The sequence below is a fragment of the Bemisia tabaci genome, chromosome 5 (genome assembly GCF_918797505.1).
Source record: "Bemisia tabaci chromosome 5, PGI_BMITA_v3".
In the NCBI taxonomy this organism is placed as follows: domain Eukaryota; kingdom Metazoa; phylum Arthropoda; class Insecta; order Hemiptera; family Aleyrodidae; genus Bemisia; species Bemisia tabaci.
Window position 1 is genome coordinate 18,659,283 of NC_092797.1, and position 13,475 is coordinate 18,672,757.

The 13,475-nt window shown below is 39.8% G+C and overlaps 1 protein-coding gene across 1 annotated transcript; it reads left to right on the forward strand.

Moving 5' to 3' along the window:
* The first annotated feature begins 1,377 nt into the window (after positions 1-1,377).
* On the forward strand, positions 1,378-10,280 carry LOC109044802 (uncharacterized). Its single transcript, XM_019062732.2, has 4 exons — positions 1,378-1,925; positions 2,881-3,062; positions 7,864-7,992; positions 9,930-10,280. Exons 2-4 carry the CDS (start codon positions 2,891-2,893, stop codon positions 9,956-9,958), a joined length of 330 nt encoding a protein of 109 aa, XP_018918277.2. The 5' UTR covers positions 1,378-1,925; positions 2,881-2,890; the 3' UTR covers positions 9,959-10,280.
* Positions 10,281-13,475: the final 3,195 nt, after the last annotated feature.

The following is a 13,475-nucleotide window of genomic DNA, read 5'->3' on the forward strand; positions in this document are numbered from 1 at the left end:
CATACGGCGTTTTTCCTCAGCACGCCAGAAGACCTGTGCTAATTTTTACACGTAACCAGTGACGCCACCGAGTAGAAAGCCTCAGTTCTCAATCACTCCCCCCCCCCCCTCCCCCGGGGTCTCTGTTGATTCTGATTGTTACCTTCAACTAATTCGACCGCAGAATCCGAGAGAGGCGCCCGTCTGAAATCTTCCCTCGGGCATTTATTGAAAAATTAAATCGGCGCGGGGCCGGTGTCACGGCGAGGGCCGAATTCTTCTCACGTATCATCGGATGGATAGTCGCCGCGGTGCGACTGCCGAAAAAACTGACAGCTGTTTCTGACAAGATCACTGACGCGTGAAGCGCGAGGGGTGAACAGTCATCTAATGTTCCCGCACTTCCGACTTCCCGCGTTTTCTACCCCCGACGCGCTCCCTGCTTCGTCGAATCGCCCATAGATAGCAGCACTAGGACCGCTTTCCGAGCCCCTTCCCTCCGGGATTCGAGGATCAAACCTTTTAGAGCTCTAGAATTCATGCCAAATACTGCAACAGAAGATCTTATGACGTCATTTTTGCATAGAAAGTAGATTGAAGAAGGTAGATGGCGGACCTTTTGTCGCAATCAAAAAGAACTTAATTGGCGCAGACTCTAATAGTGTACCACACATTACTAAATCAGTAAATTGTTATGAATAATTTGATTAGAAAAATGAATACCACCCGCAATATTTGGGATCACTGTTGATATTATTTATAAGAGGGGTTGTAATTTTATTAGCTCATGTGGTGTGATTGTTAATGGAAAAAGTATGAGAATTTATAAAGTTTATTTACTTATTTTTTGGCCACGCCGGCGACGGCGTGGACGTCCTGTGAAAGGTTGGCGACAAGGGTGGAGGAGGAGATCAGAAGGTGCCAATTGCCTGATGATCTCTGGGAGGATAGGGGGCAATGGCGATTGGGCGTCGCAGAGCGCGAGGCTGCGCTATAAAAGCGGCTTTATGTATGTATTTACGTATTTTCTGACTCGAAACCACATCAATGTAGCCTCAAAAAAAAGAAAAACCAAGTTCCAACAAATAAATAAATACTTATTCAAATGAATAAATAAAAAAATAGCTTAAAGCTTAAAAATAACGAGAAGAAAAATTAGAGCTCAAAAATTTTTGACTCTGATTGAAATTTTTGGAGCTTTTTGGCTTTGTTTTATGGCAAAAGGGCCCAATATCATTTTACCGTCTTGTTTAAAAATAACTAGACCATGAAATTATTTTTTCTTCGTTTTAATTATTGTCACTAATTTTTGAAGAACAACCACTCATTTTAATTTCCTCAATTTAATCTTCAAAATTTCCCAAATCTGTATAAAATCAAAAGTCTCTCTTCAAATCTTAGTCAGTGTAGCACAAACATCGATCGATCATTTTTTGTCATCCCTCGGTCGCCAGGTACAAAGGGTGGCTGCGCACCTCGGGCCCGACGTACGTGGGAACGATTCGATGATCGGGCGTCGAACTCACCGGCATCGGGAAGAGTCAAGTTGGACTTCAACAAGTAAAATTTGAAAAGGTGTACAAAATAAATAATTTATGCAAAATCGAGAGGAGGGGTAGGGGCTCTCGAGCGTAGCACTCATTCATTTCGGCGAGCGGGGCTCAGTTCCATTTGGGGTGGCCACGGTGCTCATGTTGTGCTCGTTCTCTTCCTACCGGTTATTTTCACATCCTGTTTCGTGCACTATTTCCTGAATAATCTACGCTGTTTTCGAGGTTATATTGGCCGATTTCTGAATTTCTGGACTCATTTGGAGGCGAAAATGTGTTTTCTCTAAGCGGAGGACTGCGTCTCATGCTTCTTATCAGTGAGTTTTGCCGTTGAGAAGTTTCTAACTAAGGCCGTCTCATCAAAACATCAGAGTTTTTGGTCCAACATCACAGAAGGTAAGATTTCTCACAATATTTAGAATTATAAATCTTGTGGAATTTATACTCGCATGGTTTTTTGATCGCCAGAATCATAAAGAACTCGTGTAGTGCTGAGCCTATGTATTTCGTTTGAAGTGTAGTTTTCTTGTTGAAAATGGACCTTATTTCGCTTTAAACACTAGTTTGTACTTAACAAATCTAATCTTTGCAAACAAAGAGTATAAAATAGCTTCGAAGCTTAGGTCAAGGATCTGAAACGTACATTTCAGAGTAAAGCTTTAATTAGTTAAGCTAAAATAAGTAATGATTAAGGTTTATATTAATTCATCAAGTATAAACAATCGAATTCACTTTGTTGTATTTGCCCTCATGGTAGATAATATTTTATTCATTTATTTTTTAAAAAACAAGGAATTTAGAGAACCTTCGAAGTACGTGTTACGCTCTCCATGCTGTTGGTTCTTTAGTGAATACATTTCTTGAAAGTTCATAACAAAACAAAGTAATCAGCACCTTGAAAAAATTGTTAGAAATAGATGACTTTTAGGTGAGAAAGGTGTCGTTTTGAATGTTCATTCAGTGCCCAAATTCTAGACACATTCTCGGATTGAAATTTAATCTAGTTAACCGTTAGCTCCAATCGAGATCATTACCGAAGGCCGTACCATTCCTATTCTATTACACAAGCGTCAATGTCATTACACTGATTGATAATTCAGACTATCCTCTTACGAAAAATATGATGGAGGAATAGATCTTCTTTCCATAATTTAAAACAAGAGAGCGTAATGGTTCAGTAATGCCGCGTAACGCTGTGTCTCAGTTAATAAGACTGCTGTCATGTTATGGAAGATTGTGGCACTCAATACGGTAACACCTTATTGTGGGCTAAACATAACGCCAAAACCACCAGTAACAAAAAATAAAGTTAAAAAATATCCTAGTGCATGATGTACTGTTTTATTCTTAGATCCTTCGAGATGGTTGTGCCGTTTGACACTTTCATGTCCGATGAACAAATTGCAGAGGACTACAGGCGATTTGACAAGTTGATAGGCGATCTGTGTGATGTGCTTTTCCATGTTTTAACATCCGGACGAGCATCCTCTCCCGGAAGACCGAACGAGTCCAACAACGGCCCTAATTTACATGGTGAGTATTTTTTCTCTGTGTTTACAATGTAACAAAGGTTATTCCGTGGAATGTACCTACACCGAAAAAAAAGTGAAGTTGATTGAACAATCCGGACAAAAAACTCACAAAATGCGAAATTACCCGCTATACGGCAGTTAGTTTTACATCCTGACATTGATAAAGTAACTGCTATAGCAGTTAATTCAGCAGTTCGTATAAGTTCTCGCACACTTTCTTTACATACTTCACTTTTTCAGTGTGTCGCACAATTGACCAGTGAAATGTCTGAATCTTAAACGCTGCATAAAGTTACTCGGCAAATCGTGATGCGACGCTGAAAGGGACAGATCCTTAGAATGGATCTGCACGTAGGAGGTAAAAGTTTAATATTTTCATGGATAAAATTAGGATGCATACGTAGAATATAAGGTCAAAATTGTCAAGCGTTTTCAATAATGGACCACTAGGCAGGGTACGAATTTTAGCATTCTAATACATGTTTCTAAACCAAAATTTCACGTAGAACAAGATTCGCGCAACAAAAATTACTGAAACGAACTCTTAGCGAAGATATTAACGTTTTTATTTCACATCAGTTACGAGGAATTTGAACTGGCCGCTCACAGGAAACACAAAGCTCTACGTGAGTCAAATCGCGCACTACAATGGTTTCCGCAAGCTTCTCAATCGAACAAAGTTCATTTCCCACCATGTGTTGTTCAAACTATAAGCAATTTGCTATAGCTGAGCCAAAGCGTCAAGACTGAGGTTGCCAGATTTTTATATCGCTGAGACGTTTATGATAACGTTTAGCGCGCGATGTGAATCACGTAGAGCATTGAGTTTTCATGAGCGGGTGGTTTGAATTCACGCATCAAGAATCATTAAATATCTTCGTCAGGAGTTGATTTTGGTAATTTTCGTTGTGCGTATCGTGTTATACGTGAAATTTTGGTTAGGAAACATGTATCAGAATGCTGAAATTCGTACCTTGTCTAGTGGTCCATTGAAGAATGCCGGACAAGATGAGAGTAAGTCCCGTTAGGTGTTGTCAAACTTTCATAAGGTTTTTTTTGCCTATTTAAAGAAATGGAGTCTGAATTGTTCATGGGAGTTCCAAAACATAGTTCGAGCCAGAGGGAACATTCATATTAAAGTATGCTTTCAAGACGTTTGGGTTTCAACACTATCCCAAAATTGATAACTTTGCACAACCTGGATAAGGGGCCGTCCCTAAGTTAAGTAACGCTCTAGGGGGAGATGGGGGTGGGGGAATAGGAATCTGCGAGAACGTTACGCCATTTTGTTTTTACGTGTTTATAAGGATAGGGAACTACGTCCCAAAAGCGTATGAGAGGGGAGGGGAGAGGGGGGGGCAAAAATACCGAAAAAGTGCCTTACGTAATTTAGGGACGCATTTCTCAACTAAAAGAGTGACTAAAAATTTACTAAACCCTGAATCATTGAGTGCATAGTTCTCTTCGTTGATATAAATCACACGGAAAGTGTTAAAAATGCTTCAATTAAACTTTGTTTCCCTGCTTAAATCGTTCCGGCACTTTTCCATTTTTCTGTGTCGGGCATTAACCTCACCGTGATTTTCCACTCGTGTCTACTTCAGGGAGGGTGTAGAATGCATGCGACAAACCTGCTCCTTTAATTAACAGCGCTGCAAACTCAATGGAGTAGAACAGAACATATGCGGAAGAATAAACTTCCGGACCAAGTTTCGGCGAGAGCTGAGGAACTTTCAAGACTTCCTCCACGTTCCTCGCATCCCCGCACGACAAAACGAACCCAAGTCGTTTTGGCTAAGTAAGAACCGCACAATTTCATAGGAAACTTCGAGAGAATATGCGATTTTTCCTCACAAACTAATGAGTCCGTGAGGTGTCTCCGACCGAGCCAAGTTACGATGGGTGCATGCACAACTTGCAAAATGACTTTACGCGCGAGGCCTAGATCCCTCCACCCTCCTTCCAGTGGCGTGTCGTGCTTTGCGGCAAATCGATTTATCCGCTATTTGAACCTATAGTAAAAGATCGACTCTCAGGGCAAGTCGATGATCGATTCCTTACCATAGCTTCAAATAGGAAAATATCGATGGTCGATTATTCACGCTTCGATACTGCCTCCCTTGCGTCTACCTTGTGCGGGGTGGAACGGTACCCGCGAAATCGCTACGTTTTGTCGAGCTTTTATTGTCTCCACGATGAGTCTGCCTTGCTTTAATCAAACTATTAAAATAGGTTTCGCCTGGTTGCCGGTAGCTGCAAAATGTATTAAACATGCTATTGAGATTAAAAACAGACAATCTTTACTTTTAGATATTTTATTCCGTGCCCTCAAATAAATGATAGAGATCGGTAAAATTATAGTGGCTTTTCGATACTTTCAGGACAGTAAAAAATATCAATAAAATTATACCAATGCAATTGTTTATCAATACTGGTCCTTTGTTACTGGTCAGTTAATTTATGAATGTCAAGAAGGTAAAGTACATGTATAAACGAACTGATCTTTTTTTACCATTTTTTTCTGAGTGCTCACAATGTATTCGAATAAACGCTGAAAATCATATCACTGCCTAAAATCCAAAACCGTGTGTCTCAAAAACAAAAACGACGTTATAAAACATGTTTCAACAATTTTCACTTTGGAGGGGGGAAAGGGAGAATCAATAAATTTCACAGATTAAAATTTTGCCACGATTACAATAAAGTTGTGAAAACAGTCAGAGAACATTTCGAGTTAATATGCTTTCTCCATTCTCCTGACTATATCTCTTTTTATGTTAAGGAGTCAAGCTCTTTGCTACGATCGGATGTTATTGGCGAAAACTCCGAGTATTCCGGTAGCCTGTCATCTTATATCGTAAGGTTGAATCGACATTTTGGGATATTTTAAGCGTTAAAATAACGTCGAACAAATGCTAGATATAGTGGCGTAAAAAATTCAGCTTCAACCGTCGGAACAGAGTGGCAAAGTTTCATGAAAAATAGAATCTTGGAATTTCACGTGAAATATTTCATGAAATTTCAGAAATTTATGAAAGATATTGAAAACTACTGGTTCCTTTTCGTGTTTCGCAAAATGCGAAGATTGTGACTTTCTTCTAGTTGTGTGTGTTTGAGTGCGGGTTGCATACTCTAGCCCCTGAAAAATACGAAATATTTCACAGTCTCGTGAAATTTCATGAAATATTTCACTGAAATTTCCAATCTTTCATTTTTCCTACGTTTTATGCCACCGTGCGTCGGAACTCCGTGATTCCTTGTGGCAACAATGCAACATTGCTTTGGTCCATGCAGCGCTAGTTGTGTTAGTCGCCGACGGCTCAACTTCGGTAAATTAGAAAACTCGACGAGCTTTGATGCCGGATTGAAAAGGAAATACTTTACATTCAAAACCTAACTTCACGGTAGAGCATTTTAAGATCGATTTGACAAGTGGCAAGATTATTAAGAGTCGCAGGAATCACAGCCGGGTGGACTTTTCGAAGCTTCCTCACGAAGTTTGATGACGATTCTTCTTGTCTCTGATAGTGAGATGTAAGAGGATAGGATGGCAATTTAATTATTTTGATAAGTTTGTTAGTGGCGCAAATGGCATCTACTGCCAACAGTGATACAATCCATTCCTCGGCGGAGATTAGTGAGCGCCTTTTCAAGACGGTACAAAATAATCAAAAGTATAGGTTTCTTATGTCACATTTCTAAACCAAAAGAAGTCAATGTTGGACTCTGCTAGACCCAAGCGACTTGTTTTCCAGTGTACAATTATTTTTCCTGCGTAGAATTTTATGAATTTTAGCCAAGCCAAGTTTTCTCTCTGCAAATTAGCGGAGTAGAACTGATACCTACCCAAGTGTTGACAAAAATATCAACACGGCTCCATTCATGAGCGGCGAGGGGCATTGTGCGGGGGAAAAAAGAAGGAGCGCCCAGCACCCTCTCTTCACCCTCCCTGTACGCGCGCGGGCTCAAAAAAGATCGGCGGTCATTGTGATTCAATACTCCTTAGTACCAACATGATGCCGTGATTAAGGTTTCATTTATTGATTTTCATTGGAACAGCAAATTGTGTGGGGTGGGGTGGCGTTCGGGATGGGTGGCTTAGCCCTGTCCCCCGTAGCTTGTTTAGGCCAGTTATCAATGCTATTGTTCCTCGGTGATGCACTCGTATTTTGACCGGTGCACCCTGCACCGGTGCTCAGTCGCCGTATATAGTGGTTGACTCTGCACAACGGAACATCCTCTTTGTACCTGATAGATGGAATTGTCCAAAGTGACGTCATATTTTGATTGCTACGTTAGAGAAAAAAAAGGAGGTGTTGCATCTCAAGGACTGTTTACCCTGTGACGCAAGGTCGGTACAACATGGCCAGCAAAATCCGGAATTGGAAGTATGAAAAACGGACCATGACGTCCAATTTTTTTGCTTATATCAAGTCATGATATAATTTTACGAGGAGACCAATGGAATCCTTTTTAAAATCTCAAAGTTATGATTGAACGGTGTTGAAGTTTTTAAAGTTTCCAAATGCCCGACATCTCCCATTGACCTCGATCCATTGTGCGGCGCGGCGTAGTGTGATAACGGTGCCACTGAAAATTTAAGGATATCCATTGCGCCTTCAATATTCTACCTATGCAATACGGACAGTCCTAGTGCACGAATAGTTGTATCGCTCCGCCTGTCAAGCTTATTCACTCATCACAGCCTCATTTTTGTTGCAGAGCCAGCTCTCCTTATTCTGAAACGATGTTTTTTTCTGCTCAGTTAACTTCCATTTTTTCTTTTCCTTTTTTTTCTTTAGCAAGAACCGTTACTCGCAGATCTCGAAGGATGAGTATGGATGATCGGCAGTCGGATAGAACCGGCCTGAATGAAATGTGTCCTGATTTAATTTCAAACATATACAGGCACCCAAAACGAAATTCTCAACGTGAGTAAAACAAATATTTTTATAAATGAATAATTAAAACGTTAAAATTAGAGTATAAACATTTCTATGGACCCTTGTTTTGCCTAAAAATCGATCAGAGAAGATTTAATTTAGAACTACTCTATGTCATTCGAATGAAAAGACCGTTTATATTTTTCATATTATTAGTTATATTCCGCGCGAACTTTCGATTTGCAGGGATCTGAACTGTTGGGTGAATTATACTCCATATACAGGTAATCTTTACTTTATAGAGTATAGAAACTGTGATTGGAAGAAGAAAAAAAATGAAATGTATCAGTTGTTTTTCAGCACTCAATAATGCTCAAAGTTACGTTGGCCTCTGAACAGGAAACCAAAAGAGCTGGAATTTGATATCCAGCACTGGTAGTTGGTATTTATTTTCTTCCTCGTCAAACATATTTCCATATTTCTATTATTTTTATGAGCGAAATGATTTCTGTTCGGGAAAATTAAACTATTTATTTTTCTTGCCAATTCATTTTTTTATTTGCTTTTATTGTATGGATCTTTTGGCTATTTTAGGTTTTTCCTCAGAAATTGATCACCTGATCGAGACGAAATTTTTCGCAGTTAATTTTATCGTGTTTAAGAAAATCCCTCCTTTTAGAGTTGCAGCGGCAAAATTTCCATACATAATGCGGGCAAGTGATATCATAAAGAGCAAAAGTCGTCGTTTTGAATGGCATTCACGAGGAATCTTGTTTCGCTTACTTTCGTTTCCCTTTTTAATTTGAAAACTTCAAAGAGAAAGTCTCTTTAGAGGAATGAAAGAGGTGGAAAAGTAATTGATCAAGCTCATAAGCAACCCCAAAAAGCTTTCCTCCACGACCGCGCTGTCATTGCTGATCCCCGAGAGAGCACAAAGAAACCGAAAAATCATGCGGAGTCATTGCTCACTTTTTTCACTGCGTCTACTTAGAGAGGTGTCAAAACAGTCGTTGAAATTATTTTCGCACACTGCAGCTGTTGGCGGCGTGTAATCACGTTGAAAGACTTTGCCACATCATCATGCGACTTAAATGAAGTGTCTCGAGTTATTCAGCCCCCCTCGCGCGAAACATTCGCTTACTCATTTCAAGTCGCTCACTCATTTCAGCCGCGAATGAAATGAATGAACTCGGCTCAAAATGTGGGTCAGAGCTCAGTGAAGCGCATTGAATTCGCATCCATGTATCCTTTCCCATTCAACACTCGTTGTATCATTAAAGCTGGTATCTAAAATTCTTACGCAGAAGGGGTTCACTATGTTATGCTATTTGTAAGCAGAGGGCTGGGTTTGCCACTTTCAGTAAAAGCTGGAGCTCCATACGATGTAGCCATCTTAAATTTTAAATTACATAATAGTTTTATTTGTGGATGCCAAATTCGCTTTTCATTATGTGCGCTTGGTGCAGCCCCCAGTATTGGAATTTCCAAACCCCTCCTAATTTTCCCTCGATCGAGGATTTACTCCCATTTTGAAATTACACACTTCATTGATGGACTATTCTGCCGTGCTATAGGGAAAAACGCCGTATGAATCTTCAGGCGTTGCAAAATTTCCTGTGATGAAACGCGAATTTCCCAGTAAATTTTGAATATTTTCCTCCCAATTTTTCAGATAATTTAGTTCGCAATTTTACCTACAGATTCTGAAAATATAAAGGAAAAATATTCATATTTTTCCTAAAAAATACAAATTTTATCGAAGGAAATTCGGAAACTCTCGAATATTCATACGGCGTTCTTTCTTAGTACGGCAGTATTGTGTGAAGTAAGAAAAATTGCATGAAGGGCGTATCCTCTCATTGGAGGTTCGCAAAAAACACGCTGATATGATTGCTTTCGAAATGTAGATCTATTCACATGTACACCAATCTCTATAATTAATCGTATTTCTTTATCAATATTTGTGCCTTGTTTGTTTTCTACAGGAGTCTTGCTGCAAATTTCTAGGAGATGATGCTGTAAATCGGGTTAGCCAGCATTTTTCTTGGCATCTACGCTCTGAGATTGGACTTGTCTAATCGAATGTATCAAAGGCTTCGACCAGCCGTCCATTAATTATGAAGGATAAATACATGATGCATTGCATTGGATTACCGATCGTGCAAAGTCTCCTTGTTGATTAGTCGTGGAAAATTCTACTCATCAACTAATTAACTTTTCAGTAATGCGATCAAAAAGGAGAGTTAGAAATTCATCTTCGAGCGCTGTCGAAGCAAATCTATCTCTCATCTCTGAAAATTGGGTTTTCCCAAGGATGACAAAAAAAAGAAAAGAAATGCAACCCAGAATGTGCTTCAGAGATGTACATTCATATTAATTTGTTCTTTCACGAGGTAAAGAAATTATGAAGAGAGGTATTGTGGATGTTTTTTAAGTGTGTCATTTCGATTTATGTGACAGTAATTTTTGCTCCTTTTTCTAAAAAAATATTTTGTCAAAGACGTCATGATAGAAAATCAGCTATGTCAACAGAACAATCACCTCATGCTCATCATAGAACTATAAGTTCAAATACTTTTTGTTTCTCATCCATGATTATGAGAGCGAACTTATGAGTCTTCTCTGCATGTTTCACCAAGTTGTGCCAGTGATAACTGGCAAAATGTTCGCTTATATCTCGACTTTATTTGTAATGTGTCCTCAAGTCTTTGATATTTTACTATTACTTAATTTGTCACGCTAAGGACATTATCATGGCTTAAAGTATCAAACAAACCCTTTCAAATGTTGTATTTCCTTTTTTATATAGTTGCGACCTGTAAGAAAGCTCAAAGCAGTTTTCATCACGTGAAGCATGTTTTACTCTTAGAAAATTATCAATCAGAGGAGTATATGTATTTTTTAGCTTAAGTTTGTAAATACAATGAGTGAAATCTCAGTTATTTTAATTTGAAAAGTTTTTTATGCAAAATAAATAGATTTATCGTAAGATTGCTTCCCATGTTTTCTCCCCTAACATTCTATGTGTACTATTGTCTTATTGTTATATTTGTCCGGCACGAAGAAAAATATGTAAGGGGATTTGATTTGAGAAATAGAGTTTTGAGCCTCAATTTTGATTAATTCATTCATGTAAGGTTGCCGTTTTCACTGGAGGGACTTACAATCGACCATATTTTGCTATCTTACCCAAAAACCTATGCTACACGCAACAAAATTCATAAATTCCTCCCTTCAAACATCCACCTTTTAAGTTCGGATGGTCCAAAAGTAAATGCCGAAATTTTAAAGCTCTTTAAATAAGAGTTCCTGGCCTCTTGGTGAGATACAATTACTTAAATAAGAAGGAACTATCTCAATTGTGACTCACAACTAGTTACGAGATACGTAGGAAAACATGCATTATAAGGCTAATGTCACGATATAGAGGTAAATTCTTTTGATGTAAATACTTATAAATAGTAGTCGTGGCCCCGTAGAGTTGCAGCAGTGGGGTCACCGACACGGTGTCACCATGCACCCGGTGACAAATAGGAGAAACGAAGCGAACGCACCCTCTCGTTCGATTCCCTGGCAGATCTCTCGTCCCGCAGCCGCATGGGTGCATTGCATCTCCTTGGCGCATGAAATAAAATGCAAATCGGATGCGAAACACCAGGGAATCGGCAAAGGCCGCTGCGAGTCGCATGATTCCTTTCACCGTATTAAATCAAGTAATTACTCATTATTAATTCGTCGTGCGGAAGTTGGAAGTTGAGCTTTTAGTCGGCGGCAAAACTACTGCCTCACTGGTCCAGCAAGCGTCCCCTCGTGGAATGAAATGGGGGGTGGGGGGTTGACCGCAGTAAACTACTAGATCAAGGCTTTTTCTCCGCACCGCAGAGTTTCATACCGAAGAGGCATTCTATTTGCAACGCGGTGATGTCCGATTAGATTTCCGTCCCCTCTTATATTGGAGCCTTTGATCGAGACCCGAAACAGATTGTTCGTCTCAAATTTGCTTAAATTTACTTTATGTTGACCCCTGCCTCCACCTTGCTCGATCGCTACTTGACCGCACGGGATTAATTAAAAGTCGAGCTTTGCTCTGGGCCCCGTCACCGCCGGGCCGTGCGCCGACGTTACGCAATCGGCACTCAGATTAGCGCTCTTTGTTTTCGATTAATCTATCGTCATAGCTGTGTCCCTCGTTTCTCCGCTCTTAAGTCCAAAAAGCTTCGGTCGAGTGGGTTCGGTACCTATTCCAATTGAGGGCTTTGCGTTCCCCACCATACGGCGTTTTTTCTCAGCACGAAAAGTAGTCCAAGCGACGACCACGCCGACAGGACTGAGAGTTGCTTGAGTCATTAGGGGCTGCGCCCCCCGGACCCCCCGCCACTCGCTACGCGATTGACATTCGGCGAGCAATTGGACATTTGATCACTATGCTGTATACATTTTGGAGACTCTCAAGACAAAAATGATTTTGTCACAGAACCTTGTTACCGGAGCGTGCCATTATTTGCACATGAATAGATCTGTAGAGATGAGGCAATGATGGGGATCGATCATTTCTTTCAAAAACGCATTTGACTGGGACGCCAGTCCCATTGGGTGGAGGAAAGTGACAATCTGCTGTGGATCTATTTGCGCGATTTGTCTCGCTGAAGTCGCTAAAGTTCATCTTTACTTTCTGAGAAGATTAACGGTGGCGTAGGGATCTAAAAACTGCTCAACGATACTACAGTCCGAGTTCCGAATCGCATATGAGCCCACTTGTGTTATTTTCCTATACTATCATTGCATATATATTTCTCTGATGTTTTTGTTTCATTCTCTCTGATTTCATAAGTAATTATATCCTCATTTCATTTCCTTTCCCTTTCATTTTTTCCCTTTTTTGTAGCATCTGTCTTCATATGCAATAATTATTTTTTTAAATAGCTTTTCCTAGTATGCATTTGATGCTTCAAACGTAACCAATTTGTTTTAATGATATTTCCAGCTAAATCATGGGTTTTCGAAGGAAGGCTTCTCGTCCCTCCCAGACTCTACTGTTGCTAGATAAGTTGCTTTTTTAGCACTTTTCCTGGTTCAGACCCATGTAAAATATTCACATTTATCGCACAATCTGGCAACCCCTCGAGTGAAATAGAAAAAGGTGGAATCCTTCGAAGTTTATATCAATGATGATGATGATGATGATGATGATGATGATGATGATGATGATGATATCATCACCTGAAGATAACCGCAAAAATCATGGACATCGGCATACGATCTTCTGAAGATTTCTGGAACGAACTATGACAAAAAACTTAAACTTTTAAAGGTATAGAGGAATATGGAAGATGTATAAATGTTTGGAAGAATTTATTTATTTACCGAAACAAGTCACAAACGACGTAGTTATAAAAACTGAAAATCCAGGGTTCTGACTTGTTAGTATGTTACCTTGTTAGCACTTAGGGCAACATCTAGACCCGCCGCAATCAGGGCATTTACCGCTCATACGCTCGACGCAATCACATTTTTGCTAAACACACAAGTCG

Coding starts and splice junctions, on each gene's coding strand:
- LOC109044802 (XM_019062732.2), top strand. CDS start 2,891: ATGGTTGTGCCGTTTGACACTTTCATGTCCGATGAACAAATTGCAGAG. Junction 3,063..7,863: donor CAACGGCCCTAATTTACATG/GTGAGTATTTTT, acceptor TTTTTTCTTTAG/CAAGAACCGTTACTCGCAGA. Junction 7,993..9,929: donor CCCAAAACGAAATTCTCAAC/GTGAGTAAAACA, acceptor TGTTTTCTACAG/GAGTCTTGCTGCAAATTTCT.